General features: G+C 39.7%; 1 protein-coding gene across 5 annotated transcripts in view; it reads right to left on the minus strand.

Moving 5' to 3' along the window:
• Nucleotides 1-20,928, minus strand: part of LOC148879230 (uncharacterized) — a 73,466-nt gene that overhangs the window by 39,798 nt on the left and 12,740 nt on the right. For all 5 annotated transcript variants that reach the window (XM_088960707.1, XM_088960704.1, XM_088960708.1 and 2 more), the window contains one exon: nucleotides 12,990-13,089. In XM_088960707.1, coding sequence (XP_088816833.1) covers nucleotides 12,990-13,089 — 100 coding nt within the window. The remainder of the gene's footprint in view (nucleotides 1-12,989; nucleotides 13,090-20,928) is intronic.

Below are 20,928 nucleotides of genomic sequence, written 5' to 3' on the forward strand. Positions count from 1 at the left end.
GAAGGCTCACTAAAGTTGAACTTTGATGGAAGTAGCATGGGTAATCAAGGATTATCCGGAATGGGGGTTGTTTTGAGAAATGAGAAGGGAGAGATTTTGTTGCTCTACTCAGGTCCCTTAGGAGTTGGGGACTTTATCAGGGCAGAGCTATTAGTTGTTGTACAAGGGGTGCAATTTGCAAACCGACTGGGGGTACAGCACCTAATAATCGAAGGGGATTCCAAAGTGGTGGTGGGTTGGTTGAAAAATCCTGAAGATGTTATATGGCACTACAAGAATGAAATGAAGAAATTCAGTTGGTTGACAAGGAATATGTTGGTCACTGTACAGTGGGTGGGAAGATCAGCAAATACTTTGTCAAATGTGTTAGCCAAGCAAGGGGTAAATAGGGAAGAATTGTTTTCGGCTCAACTGTGATTCCTTTATTTCCTTCCTAGTTTACTTGTAAGATTCAAGGAGCACCTCGTGCCTCTCCCTGGGACGTTGTATGAATTCACAACTCTAAATCAGCTTATGAATTAATAAATTTATTATTATTCATCAAACACACACACACACGCTTAAGCCGTAGGGAGAGTTGTTCAAATGGGCCTAAAGGTAGAAATATCACAGCCCAAAAGAGGGCAGTTGGGTTGGGCCGAGATACTTATATTACAACAGGGTCAAATTCTTTAAAGGCCCTTAAAGAAGGAATTGGTGGGCCTAGCCTAGATAGCCCATAGAAGAACAAATCATGTGACCTTTTAAGTGGTCATGTGGGCCGACTAAAGGGATCGATGATGGACACAAATTCTTGTCCATCATCGTCCCCAACTCGAAGGCTCTCAGGGAGGAATGGTTCTGATCGTGGTAGTTCGTTGCAGTGGAGACCGGTGTCAACGCAGGAGCATGGCTCGCCAGAGAGACGCAATCCCAAAAATAAAAGAGGAGGTCTAATTATCAAAAAATAAAATAAAAGAGGAGGTCTAACAGAGGGTGTAGCAGAAGACGAAGATTTAGTGGAACTCAGGGAGGAAGATTCTAATTCGGACGAGTCTGATACCTCAAGTATTGGGAGTGTTAGGCCGGAGATAAGAGCTTCGACACAAGGTGCCTTTTCTTGGAGGAAGACGAAGGCAAAAAAGATGATAGAGAGACTGTTATAATTTCCTCTGAAGCCAATATGGAGGCGGGTAGGGAAGAAGAGATGTCAACAAGTGCAGGGTGATGCAGTTTTGGTTTCTAACTGTCCTTCAGTGCAAAGCAGGGGTGTAACCAGAAGGAGAGTGTCGTATTATCAAGCTCAGTCGTCCTTTCAGCCTCGGTTTAATACCAAACCTTTGGAAACTAGTTTTCATAGTTTTAGTTCGAAGACAAAAACCTTCTGCAAAAGTCATTCAACAAAACCCTCCACTCCAGGTGCGTTAGTCTTTGATTTTAAGATAATGAGCTTTCTGTCAACAGATTTCGTCCAGCCGCAACCATTTTCTGCAACAATCCAGCAGGTTACGGTTAGAGAAGTGGAAGAAGGGTTAAAAGAAGGAGTAGGAGGCCAAATGGAAGGCACAAGGTGAAGAAATCTGGGATTTCGTTTGTTAATCCTTTGAGGAGCTAATAAGGAGGGAGGCAGGAGATGGAAACATTGAGGACGATTTGAATCTATAGAAGGCTAGCCAGATAAAAAGGAAAGAAGGGGATGAGGGTGAGGGAATGGGGAAGCAACCGATGAATCAAATGGCAGAAGAAATGGGTCTGAAACTGAAAGAATTAGACAGTGTTATAGTGTATGCTAAAAAGAAGGGGAAGGAAAAAGATTGTCCAAGAAAGAGGAAGCCATTGGAGGTAAAAATCAGATGTTACAACAGACTTAGAATTCAATGCTAGGGGGGAAGAAGGAAAGAGTTAAAGTAAGGGACAGTTGTTTCCAGGGTGGAACTTTAAGTGATTCCATGAAGATACTGAGTTGCAATGTGAGAGGGTTCGATAGTGCTAGGAAAAGGAGGGTAATAAAGGATATGAGTAGAAAGGAAAACCCGAACATAGTTTTGCTTCAAGAAACAAAAGTGGCAGTTGGGATAGGAAATGGGTGAGAAGTGTGTGGTGCTCTAGAGGATTAGGATGGTCTTTTATGCCTTCATCCGAGGCTTCAGAAGGTATAGTGACAATGTGGAAGAAAGAGGTAGTGGAGCTAATGGAAGAGCTAATAGGTAGGTTTTCAGTCTCTTTGAAGTTTAAGAGTGTGGGAGAAGAGTTTACCCGGGTAATGACAAATGTCTATGGTTCGAATAGACATGGAGGAAGAGGCGAAATGTGGGAAGAGATCTTTGATAATAAAGGGCTTGTGGGAGGGCCCATGGTGTTTAGGTGGGGACTTTAATGCGATAGGTTTACAAATGAGACCAATAATCACAATCAAGCGATCATAATCAGCATGAGGAAATTCAATGAATTTATTAATGAGTGTGAACTATTAGAAATCCCGCTCCAACAATCTGTCTTCACTTGGTCAAACCTACAATCCCCTCCGAGATGCTCTAAGCTGGATAGGATCATCTTTAGTTCAGATTGGGGAGAACATTGGTTAGGGCTGTCAACTAAGTTCTTGCCAAGAGCCACTTCAGGTCAGTGGCCAATAAGCATTGGAACTAGGAACTTTCTGAATGGGCCTAAACCTTTCAGATTTGGAAATATGTGGCTAACACATCCAGACTTTACTCATAAGGTTAAAGAGTGGTGGAGTGAAGTGGTGGGAACCCTTGGGATGGGTGTCAAATTCCATAGGAAAATTCAGAGGCTAAAATGTAAAATTAAAGAGTGGAATAAGGAGCATTTTGGGAGAGTGGAGAAGAAATTAAGTGTTATCTCCCAAATTGAACTCTTGGATGAAAAAGAAGGGCATGGTTCTCTCTCAGAAAAAGAAAGGAACTTAAGATGGACCTTGAAGAAGGAGTTGGAAGAAATAGTGCTTAGAGAAGAGATTTGTTGGAGACGGAAATCAAAGCATCAATGGATTAAGGAAGGGGATGGCAATACTAAATTTTTCCAAGCAATCGCTAATGGAAGAAGGAGAAAGAACTTCGTGGAAAAGTTTGAGATCAATGGTGGAGTTGCGGATAATCAAGAGGAGATTGCCAATGTTTCCATGAATCATTTCAGGGCAGTCTACAAAAGATAGGGGGATGTGAGGCTTAGAGTGGAAGGGTTAGATTGGCCTAGATTGGACCCTAAGGTGGAAAATTTGCTAGAAAAGGATTTTGACTTGGAAGAAATAAAGGGAGTTGTGTTTTCAATGGGTATATCTAAAGCACCTGGATCTGACAGTCTCACTATGGCTTTCTTCCAAGTTTGTTGGCAGTATTTGTGGAGTTTGTGAATGTTCACTTAGTTGAAAAACAGTCCTAGAAGTATGGGATTGTGCTAGAAAACTAGAAAAACTAACAAGAGAATATTAGAGAATATTAGAGAAGAAGAGAGAGAGAGAGAGAGCTGTGGCAAGGAGAGTTAGAGGATGAGGAGTTCGAACTTAACCTCCCTCTAACACTCTAATACTCTTTTATTAAGTTAATCTTTTAGTAATTACAAGAGAGGTCCTTATTGGACAAGAGATTACAAAAAAGGAACATAGAAGAGTATGGGCCCAGAATAAGGCCCATACCAAAGAAGAACATAAAGATAATATACAGTAACAGCCTATGGGCCATTCGGCCCATCTTCTCCACACTCCCCCTCAAACTGAGCATAGATGTCAATCATGCCCAGCTTGCCAGTGTCATGCTGAAGCCTTTGCCTTGTGAAGTCCTTTGGTGAGGAAATCGGCCAATTGTCTCCCAAGTTCTTCCATCAATGACCTTAGCCACAACAGTTCAGAGACTCCATGTGCCATGGCCCTGTATTCTGCTTCTGCTGAGGATCGAGCCACAACTGATTGTTTCTTGCTCCTCCAAGAGACAACATTACCAGTCACCAGACAGCAATACCCTGAAATGGATCTTCTATCATCAATATTTCCAGCCCAGTCAGCATCAGTATAGGCTTCGAGTTTCAGATGTCCATGCTTGATAAGCATAATCCCTTTTCCCAGAGAGCCTTTCAAATAACACATAACTCGTTCTACAGCTGCCATATGAGTATCTCTAGGTGCATGCATGTACTGGCTAATACAGCTAACAGCATATGCAATATCTAGCTGAATCATGCACAGGTACAGAAGCTTCCCAAGAAGTCTTTGAAAAACCCCTTTGTCTTCCAACAATGTTCCATCTGAAATAGACAGTTTGTGACTCATATCAATAGGAGCAGCAGCTGGTCTAGCACCCATCTTCCCAGTTTCAGAGAGCAGGTCAAGGACATACTTCCTTTGGGAGATAAGAATCCCATTCTTGGATCTAGCAACTTCTATGCCAAAGATGTATCTCAATTCCCCCGGATCCTTAATCTCAAATTTTGTACGAAGGAAAGACTTAAGAGCACGAATTCCTGAGGCATGGTCTGACTGTGTCTGAGTGTAGCCAAATTTAACAAGTGTTGTTCTAAATTTCTCAAACCATGCTCTAGGAGACTGTTTGAGGCATAAAGAGATTTCTTCAATTTGCATACCTTTCATTGCATCTCATTTCCATACATTCCTGTAGGGAGAGACATATAGACTTCCTCATGTAAATCACCATTCAGAAATGCATTCTTTACATCCAACTGATAAAAAGCCCAACCAAAGTGAGCTGCCGGAGATAAGAGAACTCTCACAGATGTCATCTTCGCAACTGGAGCAAAGGTCTCCAAGTAATCAATCCCATACGTCTGTGTGTACCCTTTGGCAACCAATCTGGCCTTATACCTCTCAATAGTCCCATCAGCCCGGTATTTAATGGTAAAGACCCACTTGCAACCAATTGGATCCTTCCCTTCAGGCAAATCCACCACTTCCCAAGTATCATTTTTGTGTAGGGCATCCATCTCAGATTGCATGGCATCTCTCCATTCTGGAATCTCAAGAGCTTCTGACACAGATTTATGAATAGGGTTAGAAGCAACTGAAGAGAGATAGGCAAAGTATGAAGAAGAAAGTAGGTCATAAGAAAGGTGTTTGGAAATGTAGTGTGCAGTGCACTTCCGTTTTCCTTTCCTAACAGCAATAGGAACATCAAGATCCGGGAAAGATGGTTCCAAAGAGGTTAAAACAGCACCTGTTGTCTCGTCTGCAATTGGAAGTGTACGAGACTCATCTGCAGCAAGAGAAACAACATGCTCATTCATGGACCTTTGTCTTTGATACACCTTGGGATTATGGATAGGACGAGGAGGTAAAGAGACTCAACTGGTCCCCCCCTTATTCATTTTGTGAGGACACAGGCCCATCAAGAGACTCAACTAGTGCCAGTCTTTGGATCAAGTGCCAGTCTTTGGATCAAAAGGAGAAAGTTCATCAAAGGTAACATCCATGGAGACATATCGAGTGCCAGTCTTTGGATCAAAACAACAGTACTCCTTTTTGTGTGGGGGAATAACCATGAAAGATGCATTTGTAGGCTTTTGATTCAAACTTATGTCTCTGGACACTTGGAATGTGAACATAACCGGTGCAGCCAAACACACGGAGAGGGATAGGGAAGAGATCCTTGTCTGGATGAAGAAGACTGAATGGGGATTTAAACCCTAGAACCCTGGATGGCATACAGTTTATGAGATAGGTAGCAGTGAGAACAGCATCACCCCAAAATCTTGTGGGAACATGTGAGGCAAATAAAAGGCTCCTTGCAACTTCAACAATATGCCTATTTTTTCTTTCAGCAACTCCATTCTGTTCAAGGGTTCTAACACTGGAACTTTGATGAACAACTCCCATGTCAGAGAGATACAAGGATAAACTCTTCTCAAAATACTCTTTTGCATTGTCAGATCTGAAAATTTTGATTCTAATATCAAACTGAGTTAAAACAAATTCACGAAATTGCCTCACAAGTCTTGGAATTTCTTCACGAGATTTCATTAGGTATATCCAAGTGAATCTAGAAAAGTCATCAATAAACAGAATGAAATATCTGTAGCCCCCCAAAGAAGATAAGTGATAAGGCCCCCACACATCAGAATGCACAATATTAAAAGGAGAAAAGGATCTTTTATTGCCCAAAGGGTAACTGTTTCTACAGTGCTTTGATAACTGACAAAACTCACAATTAAGACTAGACACACTGACTCCCTTAAATAGTTTAGGAGATAGATGACTTAAAGCAGAAAAAGACAAATGACCCAAACGACAATGACTCAACATGATTCGACTGACAGACTCTGACAAGGTAGACCCAAAGGCAGCATTCTTAGGATGATCAATGCATTATCCAGGAGTGTCAAGCAGGTATATTCCATTCGCTTCATGGCCACACCCAATCACCTTCCGAGACTCTAGGTCGTGAAAAACACAATGAGAAGGAATAAATGTTACATAACAATTCAATGATTTGGTTAAGCTACTTACAGATAACAAATTAGTATTCATTCTAGGTATATGAAGGGTGGAGGATAGAAGTAAGGAGTCTGTAGCCCTGACAGTTCCCTTGCTAGAAATAAGGACAAGAGAGCCATCAGCTAAGGTGATTTTGTCATGGCCAGGAAGCAAATCATATGAAACAAACCAAGTAAAAAGATTGGTCATGTGATCAGAAGCACCTGAGTCTATGATCCAATGGATCTAGGATTACCTAAGGTGGTTGCATGGTTAGCAAAAGCCCTTATACCTGAGCGAGCAAATGCAGTGGTGACTGAATTTTCTGAAGGGTTGGATGATGAGGTCATTCCTTCAAGATGGCTGATCATCTTTCCAAACTTTTCATACTCAGCCTTCATGGCTGCCAATTGTGCACAGGCAGACTCAATTTCAGCATCTGTACCCGTGATTGCATTTGCACTCCCTGTCTTCCTACCATCATTTTTCTTCTAAAATCGAGCAGGAACAAATCCGGGATGTAATTTCCAGCACTTGTCCTTGGTGTGCTTTGGGTTCTTGCAATACTTACAGACAACCTCTTTCTTTCCAGTTCCACTGGGAGCCCCTATAACTCCTTTGGGTTTAACCCCCATATTTGCAAATGCATTAGTGCCAACTCCTTGTACCTGTACCTGTCTTCTGCTTTCTTCACTGCTGACTAAAGCATATGCTTGTGATAGTGAGACACTTTCCTTGGACAGAATATTTTGTTTTGTGATGTCATATTCAGGGTTTAACCCAGTTAAGAACTCAAAAACCCTGTTCCTTTCAACTAATTTCCGATAGGTCTCTGCATCATTGGGAGTATCCCATGTCACTGCCTCTATTAGATCAATTTCTTGCCACAGAGATTTCAAGGTGGAGAAATATGATGCAAGGGATTTCTCCCCCAGTCTCAGATTCTTCACATCACTGCTTAGTTGATAGGCTCTGTCTACATTCAGTTTCTGGGAGTACGTTTCTGCAACACTATCCCAGATTTCCTTAGCCGAATTCATCCAGAGATAATGCTGACTAATCTGTGGCTGCATTGAATTCACAAGCCACCCAATCACTATGTAATTCTCTTGCACCCATTTCTCATAAGAGGGATCATCCACTGGGGGGCTTTCTTGCTCCCAGAGATAAACCCCCACTTCCCTCTGCTGCAAATATGAATTTTTACGGATTGTGACCAAGCCAAATAATTGGTTCCATCCAGTTTAACTGTAGTTACAACCAACAAGGAATCAGTTGTAGTTCCCGAAGTATGTCCATATTCAGCAGTACTCTTGTTCTCAATTTCTGAGAAGTCCATTATGTAACAACTCCAATTAGGGTTTCGGCAAGCTACCAATAGTATATTGATTTTAAAGAACTCAGATTGAGTTAAATCAAACAACAAACACAGCAACTCACAAACTCAGTTCAGGCCTAACAGCCGTGAGAACCAAGTTCGGTGGCTGCACTTTCAAGAAGAAGAAAGCATGAATCAGCCTTCAAGGAACAATCAGCCGACCTCCAAACACTATGTATTCTTGGTTCCCAACAATATTTTCCCAAAGAGAACAAAAAATATAATCCACAGTACGTAAGAGGCCTTTTTACAAACATTATGTATGCAGCAGTCAACACTCCACTCTTAACAAGTAGGAATCACTTCAAGAACACTTCGTATAGGTCCAAAAGTAGCTGAACTAAAGTAGAGGCTTGTACCACTTAGTTTAGATCAGTTTTCAACAGTTTGGAAGTCCAATAACAGCCGAACCACACTTCCAGAATAACCCAGAAATTTCTGAGTAGAATCAGTCCAGCAACAGTGGGCCGAATGGAGGTGTGCTTTGAATGCTTTAACAAACCTTCCAAATAACAAAATAACTCAGCAAAGAACTGAGAAAACAACTTACAGTATCTCTGGTTTGAACTTCAAACCAGGCCGAACACTTTGCTCCCTGAGCTAGCTTCGAAATCCCTTTTTCTCTAATTTCAAATCAGGCTGAAAACTTGCTCTCTGATTCTTCCTGGTCACTGAACCCTTCTCCAAGTGTATAGAAACTTGGGCACCCCCCAATGACCTCCAAGAACCAAGCGAATGACTGTAAACATTCAGCCCTAGAACCTTCTCATGTAGTTGGTTGAACTAGAACTACATGAGGGACACGCCAAGCAGTGACCCGCTCTGATACCAAGTTGAAAAACAGTCTTAGAAGTACGGGACTGTGCTAAAAAACTAGAAAAACTAACAAGAGAAGATTAGAGAAGAAGAGAGAGAGAGAGAGAGAGAGAGAGAGCGCTACGGCAAGGAGAGTTAGAGGATGAGGAGTTCGAACTTAACCTCCCTCTAACACTCTAATACTCTTTTATTAAGTTAATCTTTTAGTAATTACAAGAGAGGTCCTTAGTTGGACAAGAGATTACAAAAAAAGGAACATAGAAGAGTATGGGCCCAGAATAAGGCCCATTACAGAGAAGAACATAAAGATAATATACAGTAACAGCCTATGGGCCATTGGACCAATCTTCTCTACACACTTTATAACTCCAAGGATCAACTCCACTTTCTTGGCCTTGATACCTAAAAAGGGAGATGTTGTCCAACCGAACGACTTTAGGCCCATCAACCTAGTGACTAGCATTTATAAAATTATGACCAAAGTGTTGTCGTTAAAGTTAAAACTACCCTTTCTAATTTAATAAGCTAATCACAAGGAGCCTTCATTCAAGGAAGACAGATTATAGATAAAATTTTGATAGCAAATGAATGTGTGGGGGACTTCAACAGAAGGGGGAAGAAAGGTTTCATATGTAAATTGGACTTGGAGAAAGTGTATGACATGGTTGATTGGTCTTTTTTGTTGGAGTCCCTAAGGAGCTTTGAGTTTGGACAGAAATGGTGTGGTTGGATAGAGGCTTGTTTAAAAACTTGCCATTTTTCAGTTTTAGCTAACGGAGTGGTTAGAGACTTCTTTCCAGCCTCTATAGGGTTGAGACAAGGGGATCCCCTTTATCCTTTCCTTTTCACTCTGGTAGCTAACATGTTTAGTAGGCTCATTTCGAGAGCTAATGGTTTGGACATGTTTAGAGGATGGAGGGTAGGAAGAGAGGGTATTGTGGTAACACACTTGCAATTTGCAAATGATACAATCATTTTTGCGAGACTGGAGATCCCTTAAAGGCTAGGAACTTGAAATGAGTAATAAAGTTGTTTGAATGCATGTCAAAGTTGAGGTCAATTTCAAAAAGAGTTGTGTAATGGGGGTAAATTTGGATATGGAGGAGTTAAGTGAGGTAGCAGAGTCCTTAGGTTGCCTTACCTCTAGCTGGCCTTTGAAGTACTTGGGTATGCCTTTAAGAGATAGTCCAAGATAAGGAAGATTTTGGAATCCGATTATAGAAAAATGCACAAAGAAGCTGGCAGTTTTGAAGAGAAACTACATTTCCCTCGGGGGTCGTATCACTTTAATAAGAGCTACTCTTGCGGACTTGCCAACTTACCTTCTCTTGGTCTTTAGAATGCCACAAAAGGTGATTTTGAAGGTAGAGAAAGTCATGAGGGATTTTTTGTGGGAGTCAGGGAAAGGGAGAAAGGATCATGTGGTTAGGTGGAAAATAGTGTGTAGGAGGAAGGAGCAAGGGGGTTTGGGATTAGGCAATCTAAGGAAGAAAAATGCGGCCTTGCTAGGCTATGGAGGAGGCCTCTAGAAAGAGAAAGACTTTGGCATAAAGTTGTAAGGAGTATGCATGGCATTGCAGGCAATGGTTGGGATGTTGGTGTATCTCGGCGGGCTACACTAATATCTCCATGGAAGGCTATTCATAGTATTCTTCATGTTTTCTTGAATCTGATCAGGTATGAAGCTTGTACTGGAGATAGGGTTTTGTTTTGGGAGGATGTTTAGATTGGTGACTTCACCCTCAAGGACCTCTTTCCCTCCTTGTATTCCATCTCGTGTTTTAAAAACGAGGCAATTCAAAGGTTCGTGCCCCCCCCCCTTTCCTTTTGGTATAAAAACTAGAGGCTGGATTTTAGAAGAGATTTGAGAGATTCTGAGCTTGACCAGGTTGCTTTGCTCCTTAAAACTATTGATCATGTTTGCTTAGATCCGTCTTCTCCAGATACTCGTATTTGGAAGCCTTTGCCCTCGGGATCCTTTTCTTGTGCTTCTTTCTTTGCTTCCTTGTGTTCCTAATCGCTGCCTCAACCTTTTCATAACAAGGAAGTTTGGTCCAAACCTGTCCCTCCAAAAGTGGGACCCCTTTGTTGAGAAGTCTCCCTTGGAAAAATCAACACTTTGGATGTTTTGCAAAAAAGAAGACCTAGTTTTTGCATCTCTCCTAACCGGTGTACCCTTTGCAAAGCAAATGAAGAAAGTTGCTACCATATACTAATCACTTGCCCTTTTGTTGTAGGCCTTTGGAAAAAGCTTTTTTATCTTTTTGGGTGCAGGTGGACAGAACCGGAGCAGATTTGCAATCTTTTTGACCCTACAACTTTCACGTGGCCAAAGAGAAGAAGAAGAGTTTTGTGCAGGTGTGCTAGAGCTGCTTTGATGTGGACTGTGTGGCAGGAACGAAATGCTAGAGTCTTTTTCTTTATTGGAAACGGTAACTTCATTAAATAACTTTCCAGATTTAAGTACAGATGTCAGCTAAACCATTAGCTTATCTTTCTTACAAAAATGATAGACTTTAATGACAAGGAGAGGGATCAGACATGTGTGTTAGAAACTATTTTATGTAGGGCCATAAATAAAATCCTTGGACCTGTTCTCATCCTACTCTTTTGATGATATAAGTAGGAATTGGGAACGACTAGCCAAAAGTTCTGCAGTCAGAAGCAAGTCTTTGGTGGATTGGAAGCCTCCTGATGTAGGCTTCATTAAATTAATTTTGATGGCAGTAGTTTGGGCAACCCGGGGCCATCTGGAATAGGGGGAGTCATTAAAAATGCTGAGGGCCAGATTGTAGCTCTATTTTCTGGTCCTGTAGGGATGGGAGATTCAGTTAATGCAGAACTCCAAGCTGTTATACAAGGAGCAGAAATTGCAAAAGAGTTGGCAGTGGAGCATTTAATGGCTGAAGGTGACTCCAAATTGGTTATTGGATGGCTAAAAGAACCGGAGATGGCAGCCTGGCCTTATAGAGAGGCTTTGAGAAGATTTAAGTGGCTAAGATCAAATATCTCAGTCACAGTTCAATGGGAAAGAAGATCGGCAAATGGGCTGGCAGATTTCCTAGCCAAACAAGGAGTACATAGGAATCAGATCTTTTGGGCTAAATTGTAAGCTTTATGATGTAGTTTGGAGGCTGCACCTCACGCCTCTTTGTGGGAGTTGTATGAGGTATACTGTGTTTTTATTCTAATTAATAAAATTATCATTATCTATCAAAAAAAATAAGTGGGATATACCACAGTCTTTTGTTCACTGATAAATCAAAAGAGAGTTCAGATTTGTTTACAGCATACATTAATACATATCTTTATTTTACCTTCTCTCAAAAAAAAATTATTAATGAAAAAGGAAAGAACAGGGTGATAAGAAATTTCCCAGCAAAACAAACCCACCCAAAAACAAAAACAAAACAAAAAAAACTAAAACAGAAAATCAGCCCTACAAAGTCCAGTACACCCTGAGAAATCCAAACCCAGATACAACTGCAAAAACCCCAAACAAATATCACACATACCCCTCCCACCAATCACTAGAAAAGACAAGCGGAAAACTGCAGGTCCAACACCCTTCCAACCCCAAACAACTCAAGCTTTATCCATTTTCTCCATGTACCCTTTGTCTAAAACGTAGCTCTCACTTCTCACCTGAGAAATTTTCTGTCTTCTTCCCCTTCTTTAGTCCCATCCCATATACTCCCAACTTTAACCAAGTGAAAGCTTTTGAGACTTGCATCGTTTGATTAGTTTTCCGTCTTCTAAATCTTCTTATTTGATTAGTTTTCCGTCTTCTAAATCTTTTTACTGCAGTAGGATAGATACCTTCATATTCCGATGGTTCCACGTTGAGTATTACCACAAGAATGTTTATCCATTCTTTTACTCAAATTCCTTTTCTTTAATCTTAATCTCTATCCTTGTCTCTTTTATTGGTCTTTTATTGCCCCCATGCTTCCCAACTATATTATAGTCTTTTTTTCTGTTCGTCCTTACCTCTTGCTCGATCTTCTCTCCCTCCCTTTTTTGAACGTTTAGGTATCTATCCCCCCTCACTGTTATTTTCTGCAACCCTCTTTATAGCAAGGTGATCCTTGTCAACAATCTATTCTATAGGCTTCTGATTCATGGATTTCTTTCTTGACTAGAACCTTTAGGGAATGTGCACAAATATGTAAGGTTTTGTTTTTCAAAACAAAAACAATATGATTTTGTTGATTAGGCAGTAATTTTTGTTTTGAAAAACAAAATCATATATATGTGAACACCCCCTGAGCCCTCTACCTTACTTACCACTTGCATAATTTCGCAGGAAATACCTATCTGTCATACATCAGGTCACATAAATATGCATGCAATAATATAAATTTTCTGTTTACATACCGATTGAACTGCATTTAGAAGCCGTCGACACATTCCTTGACGTCTATAGATATGACGGGTTCCAATAAATGGCATCTCAGCCAACCTGGTCCCATGGATCCTATATAACAAGGTATAAAACCAGGTGAAACAAATTGAGGATTTAGGACAATACTAATGTTTTAATAGTTCTTTTATCATAAACAAAAAGGTTCTAATGCAAAATAGGAAAACATTACCAACCAAAATGGAACATCATGAAATACGAAAGATGGTAGTAGAAAATTGCAAACTAGGAAAACAAAACCTCATAAAAGAAGGTGTTTCTGAAATAAGACACACTAGTCTTCCATTACTAGCAACATAGCTGCATCTAAACCACAAATATGTACTCCAGAAAAAAGAAGAAAAATAAATAAATAAATGAAAAAATGTGCATATTCGAAGTATATACAAGATGGTAAACTGCTTCCCTATCAACAATATATGATGACAAGGAAAAGAACCAAGATAATGCTTCCTAAAAGAAAGTCCCTAAAAAAAACATAAATTAGTTAACTGAATGAAATAGAGCATTTCCAAAAATAGAATATCTGTTTTCAAATGCTTCCTTCACAATCATTTTGTGCCTCTTTGAAATAATGCAAGCTAAATGCTAACTATTGATACTTTGGAAGGATGAAATAGTTCCAGTTTTCTGTGCACTTAATGTCATTATAGACAAGTAAACGATGACAATACTTCATTGACAAATATGGTAGCAGAGTTCAGAAACTTCTCTCCAATGGAGTTCTATGCTGAGCTGGAAATTGAAAATTTAGTTTTAGAATGTGATAAGTATTTGTAATTCATCAAAAAAAAAATGTGACAAGTATTTGTAAACTATAAAAGTGACAGGTGTAATACATATAAGAGGATTTAACACTGGATGTAATAATTGATATTTACTTGTTCTTCATTGTTGCAGGACAAAAGAATTTTAAGGTGCAAGATAAGTCAGATGATAAAGCAAGTGCATATAGTTCTCACTAGCCTAAGATTAACCTCACCTTCAATCACAACCTCGAAAAAAAATGTCTTTGCCAAGTAAAAGAAAAGGACAACAGAACTTCAGTGTGGTTTTTTTATCGGCAAGAACTGGGTTATGGTTCTATATTTTTTATCAATGGTTCCATAAGCTTTTAATTGGATTATTTGCAAAGCAAGGATATGAAGATCTTAAGCTCACATTTATATTGATGCAAGTAGTCTCACCATGAAAGTTGCGAGTTGTTGATTAAAAAATAGTCTCAGCATGGTTTGATCATTAACCAACAAAACGTTTTGACTTATTTGCACAGTGTTCTGAGCGTACAGAGTACTACAATGTAATGCAGGACTTGGTTTGCATTTTCCTACCAAAAATATTTTGATCACAGATAAAAGAAATGCAATAATTATTCATCAAAAATAAATAAAAGAAATGCAATAACTGAAGGGGAAGATTTAAACACTCCCTCCTTTTGCCAACTTGGCAGTACTAAAAGATCTATTAACTTTTTCGCTACCAAAAGTGAAATACTTGCCACTAACAATCTTGATCTCCTTGATTATGGTGCTAGACTTTTTATGAATCACATTTAACAATTACATGTTGACATGTGAAAGAGTAACTAAAGCTATTTTATATATTATTTTGAATGTTCTAAAAATCATAACCACATCAAAAATCACAAAATAGTTCATTCAATTCAAATTGTCAAACATATAATAAATAATAAAATTCTAAGATTATTTGTTTTTAGAAATATCCCAAAATAACAAAATATATAAAGAAGAAGCTTTTTTGGTAAACAACTAAAAGCTTAAATATATAAAAAAAAAATGATTCAACTCCATTTTCTACCACATTGACCAACTAATTAAGACAATAATGTTTTACCACCCATACTCTAGATGTAAGATACTTCAAGTCAGAAAACCCACGTGCAATAGCTTTTTAACCAACACATGATGGAAAGGCTCAAAGAGGTCACCAAATGAAAGTTTTATTTAAAATAATTCCTCCTCTAGTAACATATTGAAAACAAAAGGCCATAAAAATAAGAAAAAAGAAACACAAGATACAGTACTACATCCTAGTAAAACTAACCTGAATCATATGTATATATACATCCAAGTCAAACCATAAGATTCACAAATTGCAAACAATAATTACAAGATTCTTTCAGAAATTACTTAATCTCAAGATTTTAACTGGAAATCTTTGAATCATGAATGGTGTTGCAAATCATATGATTTGAATCTGTAGTTGGTGGCCTGTCACATAGCTTTATTGCTTGACTTCCTCTTGTTATAAATTTTAACTTTTTCTTTCATTTTGGTTTGTTAGTTTAATTGATTGAAGTTGTTGCATATTCTCCAATAGTCCCCATACTTATGTGTTGAATTTGTGCTAAAATGATAAGAAAAAGAAGCCAAGGAAGGGAATGTAGAATGATTATTTCAAATTATAACATTTTCTTCTGAACTTTTACTGAAATTTGGCATGTGAAACATGGAATGGTTGTTTATTGAGGAAAACTGAAACTTATACCTTATTGTTGTTTATAATTAATGTTATTTTGAAAGTTGAATCATCTAATTAATTAGGTGTTCATTTTTGTTAATTGATTGTTCTGTCAAAGTTAAGACTTAGGCAAATACTACGGTGCAGTTGTGAAGCAAAAAAACATGAAGCAGTAATAAAGTGAGACAGCACAGTTGACATATTTAACATTGTTAAAATCTTTAATGTGATTGATAATTATAACTTGTGAAATGTGAACCAATAAAAAGTAAATAGACCATGTGACATCTTTAACGTGATTGGTTGATATTGAGATTTAACATGTCACAAATATTCATTTCTGCACCATAGTAAGATTTTAAGACTTAAAAGAACAATACCAATGGGACTCAAACCCACAACTACTGACCATAAGACCACCACTCTACCAACTGAACCAGATGACTATATTAGCACTTTAGCTTTATGTTTTCTTTTTTTTTTTTTTGGTAAGTAAAAATTCTTTAAAATTTTCATTAAATCGGTAAAGATAAACAACTGTTACCAGCTTCCCCAATGGAGGCAAGAGGTGCAGCCTCTCTCATAAAGAAAAAACAGCACTTTAGCTTTATGTTTTCCTGATAATCTATTATTGTCTATAAGTGTTACTCACTAGTTTAAAATTTCTTTTAAGCCTTAAACCTCAACTCTCCTAACTTCTCCCAGACCAACTAATGTGCCTTTGCTTTTTACCCTTCTAAACTTTCTTGCAAAAGAAGTTTTATTTTATAGAAAAAGAAAAGCTCAATAAAAAAGGAACAAGGATACAAGGTTTACTGAGAAAAAATCTCTATTGAAATAAGGAAATGTGCAAGAAGAACCTTCACACATGCTATCTCTAAAAAAGATGACCACACCCCAAGCCACAAACCACAATCAAAACCAAACGTAACTTCAGCAAGAAAAAGTGCTCAACTCCAGCTCCACCCTTGACCTCCCCTTCAATAAACAGACCACCATCCTCACAGCTGAAAACTGTACCTTATTATTTGTCTACTAAAAAAACTAATTTACAAACACACTGATCTAGAGTTACTCATCAGAAGAAAAGACTTATCATCTATCCGACATTTATAATTTCATCAGCCTTACTCATGTTTCATTTGCCAATTCAATTAACAAAAATGTGGCAAGCTCATCAACTCCAAAGAATAACTACCCAAGCTCCTTATTAATTTGCAATTTTCGAAAAATTATAGTTGTATCAAGTAGAAGATCAAGACTGTAATCAGTCTTGAATCCTAATAGGTTTTAGGTTTGCAAAACAGAAGAAAAAGAGGGAGAAAGGAGAGAGAAGAGAAGAGAAACAAGAGAACACAAGTTGTTGAAAGGAGGGACAGATTCTTACTGATCTGCCGCCGCCACTCTCTTAATATTTATAGGTTATTTTTAGTACATAATGGAAAGGACACATCTGCCCTTGGTACTTACATAATAAATAAAGTAAATAAAAGCTGAAATAAATAACAACTGAATTAACAAACTGACTCAAACTGACACTACTATAACTGAAACAAATAACTACACTGTTGTCCTACGAACACAGTGGGGACCACTGCAGTGGGGCCCACATCAGTGTTCTCTACACTCCCCCTCAAGTTGGGAATAGATATCTATCATGCCCAACTTGGATAGGTCTGTCTCTAACTTCTTCCTCGGTACAGCCTTGGTGAGGATATCCACGAGCTGCATATTAGATGTGATGTACGGAAAACACACTTCTTGTGATGTGACCCTTTCTCGCACAAAATGTCGATCAACTTCGATATGTTTAGTTCTGTCATGCTGCACTGGGTTGTGAGCTATATTAATAACTGCCTGATTATCACAATACAGCATTAAGGGATTTTCATAATCAATACCCAACTCTTCAAATAGTGACCTCAGCCATTATATTTCAGCCACTCCATTAGCCATTGACTTGTATTCCGCTTCAGCACTGGAGCGGGAAACAACACTCTGCTTCTTACTCCTCCAAGAGACAAGGTTACCTCCCACCAGGGCACAATATCCAGAGGTAGACATTCTGTCATCAACACTTCCAGCCCAATCGGCATCTGTATAGACTTCCACCCTCATGTGATTATTGTTCTTGAGCAATATACCTCTACTCGAGCATCTCTTCAAATATGCTAATATTCTCTCTGCCGCAAAAAGATGTGAAGTTCTAGGGGAGTGCATGTACTGGCTAAAAACACTAACTGCATAGCTGATATCCGGCCGAGTGAGGCAGAGATATAAAGCTTTCCAACCAACCGTTGGAACATAACTTTGTCTTCAAAAGGCTCCCCACCCTCTGCACTAATCTTGTGACTTTGTTCGATGGGTGTATCAGCCGGCTTAACACCCAACTTTCCAGTTTCCGCCAACAGATCTAGAACATATTTTCTCTGAGAGATAAAAATCCCCTGCTTAGATCTAGCAACCTCAATACCCAAAAAATACCGTAGTGCACCAAGATCTTTCACCTCAAACTCTTGATGAAAGAGCTGTTTGAGGGACTCAATCTCATGACTGTCATTTCCTGTCACCACAATATCATCAACATATACTGCTAGTAGTGTCAAAGAAGACTCCACCCTCTTGATGAATAGTGTATGATCTGACTGGGCCTATACATAACCAAACCTTCCAAGGGCTAATCTGAACCTATCAAACCAGGCTCTAGGTGACTGCTTCAAACCATACAATCCCTTGTTTAGTCAGCAAACCTTCTTACCTGTCTCTGTATCATAGAATCCAGGAGGCAACTGCATGTAAACCTCTTCTTGTAAATCTCCATTCAGAAAGGCATTTTTAACATCCATCTGAAATAGGGGCCAAGAAAGATTTGCTGCAAGGGATAACAAAACTCGAATGGTGGTCATCTTGGCCACTAGGGCAAAGGTCTCCAAATAGTCTATACCATAAGTCTGAGTGAACCCCATTGCAACCAGTCGGGCTTTGTACCTTTCAATAAAGCCATCAGCATTATGCTTCACAGTGAACACCCATCTACATCCCACTGGTTTCTTTCCTTTTGGTGGGTCAACCAGTGTCCAAGTATTAATCTTCAACAAGGCATCCATGTCGACTTGCATTGCATCTTTCCATTCTGGAACTGATAAGGCTTCTTACACTGTTCTTGGAATAGCGACATCGGAATGGAAGTGAGATAGGACCAATAAGATGGTGATAGACGATCATAGGATAAGAACTGTGAGATGCTGTGAGCTGTAGAAGTTGTGCAATGTCGTTTCCCTTTGCAAATGGCAATAGGGAGATCAAGGTCATCCACAGGAGGGGAAGTGGCAACGGTGAGAGGTATCTCAGGAGGCTCTGAATCTGGAGCCGCAGAAGAAACTGGAGCTGGCCGGGACTGCCGAGGACTAGGATCAACCTGCCTGCATCGCCTGTGATAGACTCTCAACTCCGGCTCCCTCTAACCACCCTCACCACTACAACCTTCTTTATCCAGTGGAATAGGTAAAGGAACAGCCCCACTTCCACTCTCACTACTCTCCCCCTGAGGAAAGAAACTCAAAACAGCCCCACTTCCACTCTCACTACTCTCCCCCTAAGGAGAAACCCTAGGATAATAGGGTGTCTTCTCAAAGAAGGTGACATCCGTGGAGACAAACCGTTTCCCTGAAACCAGATCATAACAGCAACAACCCTTTTGAATTTGTGCATAACCAAGGAAAATGCATTTGGAGGCCTTAGGTTCAAACTTGGAATGATGAGGCCTGAGAAGCTGAACGAAACAGGTACAACCAAAGGTTTTAAGGGGAACAATGAACAACTCCTCGTCTGGATATAGAAGGGAAAAGGGGATTCTCATATCAAGGACCCGGGAAGGAACTCGATTAATGAGATAAACTGCCATGAGGATAGCATCACCCTAGAAGCGAATAGGTACATTGGAGGTAAACATAATGCTTCTAGCCACCTCCAAGATATGCCTATTCTTCCTTTTGGCAACGCCGTTCTGCTGTGGTGTATAAGGGCAAGTGCTCTGGTGAATAACTCCATGGCTAAGAAGGTAGGAGGTCAATGGCTGAGCAAAGTATTCCTTTTCATTATCAGATCTAAGGACTTTGATTTTGGTCCCAAACTGAGTGAGAACCATCTGATGGAAGTTTTGGGTCAAAGTAGAAACCTCATCCCGAAAACGCATAAGATAGACCCAAGAAAACCGGGTATGGTCATCAACAAACAGTAGAAAATATTTGTACACACCCATAGAAGAGATATGATATGGCCCCCAAACATCAGTATGCACAATATCAAAAGAGGAATTACTCATTTTAGTAGTTAAAGAATAAGAGGTTCTATAATGTTTGGCAAGCTCACAACTCTCACACCTCAACTTTGATAACTCAACAGACTCAAATAAAGCAGGAAACAGACTCTTCAAAGACTTAAAAGACAAATGACCTAATCGGTTATGCCAAAGCATAACCAAACTCACAGACTGGGTAACAAAAGACTTCTTATCCACTGACTCCTCCCGACGAGAACTCTCTCCAAGCAGATAGATCTCGTTCGTCTCACGGCCAGTCCCAATCACCTTCCTCGTCTCCAAATCCTGAAAAACACATCAGTCAGGGAAAAAGGTTACTGAACAGTTCATTTGTTTGGTAATACTACTAACTGAAAGCAAGTTAGTATCAAGCTTAGGAACATGCAAAACAAAAGATAAAGAGATAGTATCCGATAACTTGATGTCCCCCTTGCCCGAAATGGGAACAAGAGAGCCTATCAGCAATGGATACTCTATCTCGGCCAGAGGACAAGTGATAAGAAGTAAACAAAGATGGCAAGCTAGTCATATGGTCAGATGCACCTGAATCTATTACCCAGCAGTGATCAGTATTACGTGGAGCTGAAGCATGGTAAGCTGAGGCTCGAGTACCTGAATGTGCAAATGCAGATGTGGCAGAAGCTGATGGTGACTGAGATGGCTGAGCTAAACTCCCAACTTCCTTTTCCAACTGTATGAGAGCAGCCTGAACAGCAGCTAAAGTCTCTAGGGATGTGCCTGATGAGGATGTTGAATCAGTGTTCACTGCCATATGAGCATTACCCTTCTTATTTCTTAGTTTTGCTGGGACCAAGTGAGGATGTAGCTTCCAACAAGTATCTTTTGTGTGCTTGGGTTTCTTGCAATGTTCACATACCAGATCCCGTTTATCTTCCTTCTTCCGGTCCCTTTCTGAGTCACCCCCTGGCTTGGGTTTATAGCTGTCAAGGCTGGGAAAGAGGGTTGAGGCTGCATCATGACTTTCCTCCTGGTCTCTTCACTATGCACCAGGGAGTATGCTTGAGAGAGGGCCACACTATCTCTTGTCAATATCTATTGTCGCACAATGTCATATTCTGAATTCAAACCAG

The sequence above is a fragment of the Nelumbo lutea genome, chromosome 1 (genome assembly GCF_056320005.1).
Source record: "Nelumbo lutea isolate HS-2025 chromosome 1, American lotus-T2T, whole genome shotgun sequence".
NCBI classification, from domain to species: Eukaryota; Viridiplantae; Streptophyta; class Magnoliopsida; order Proteales; family Nelumbonaceae; genus Nelumbo; species Nelumbo lutea.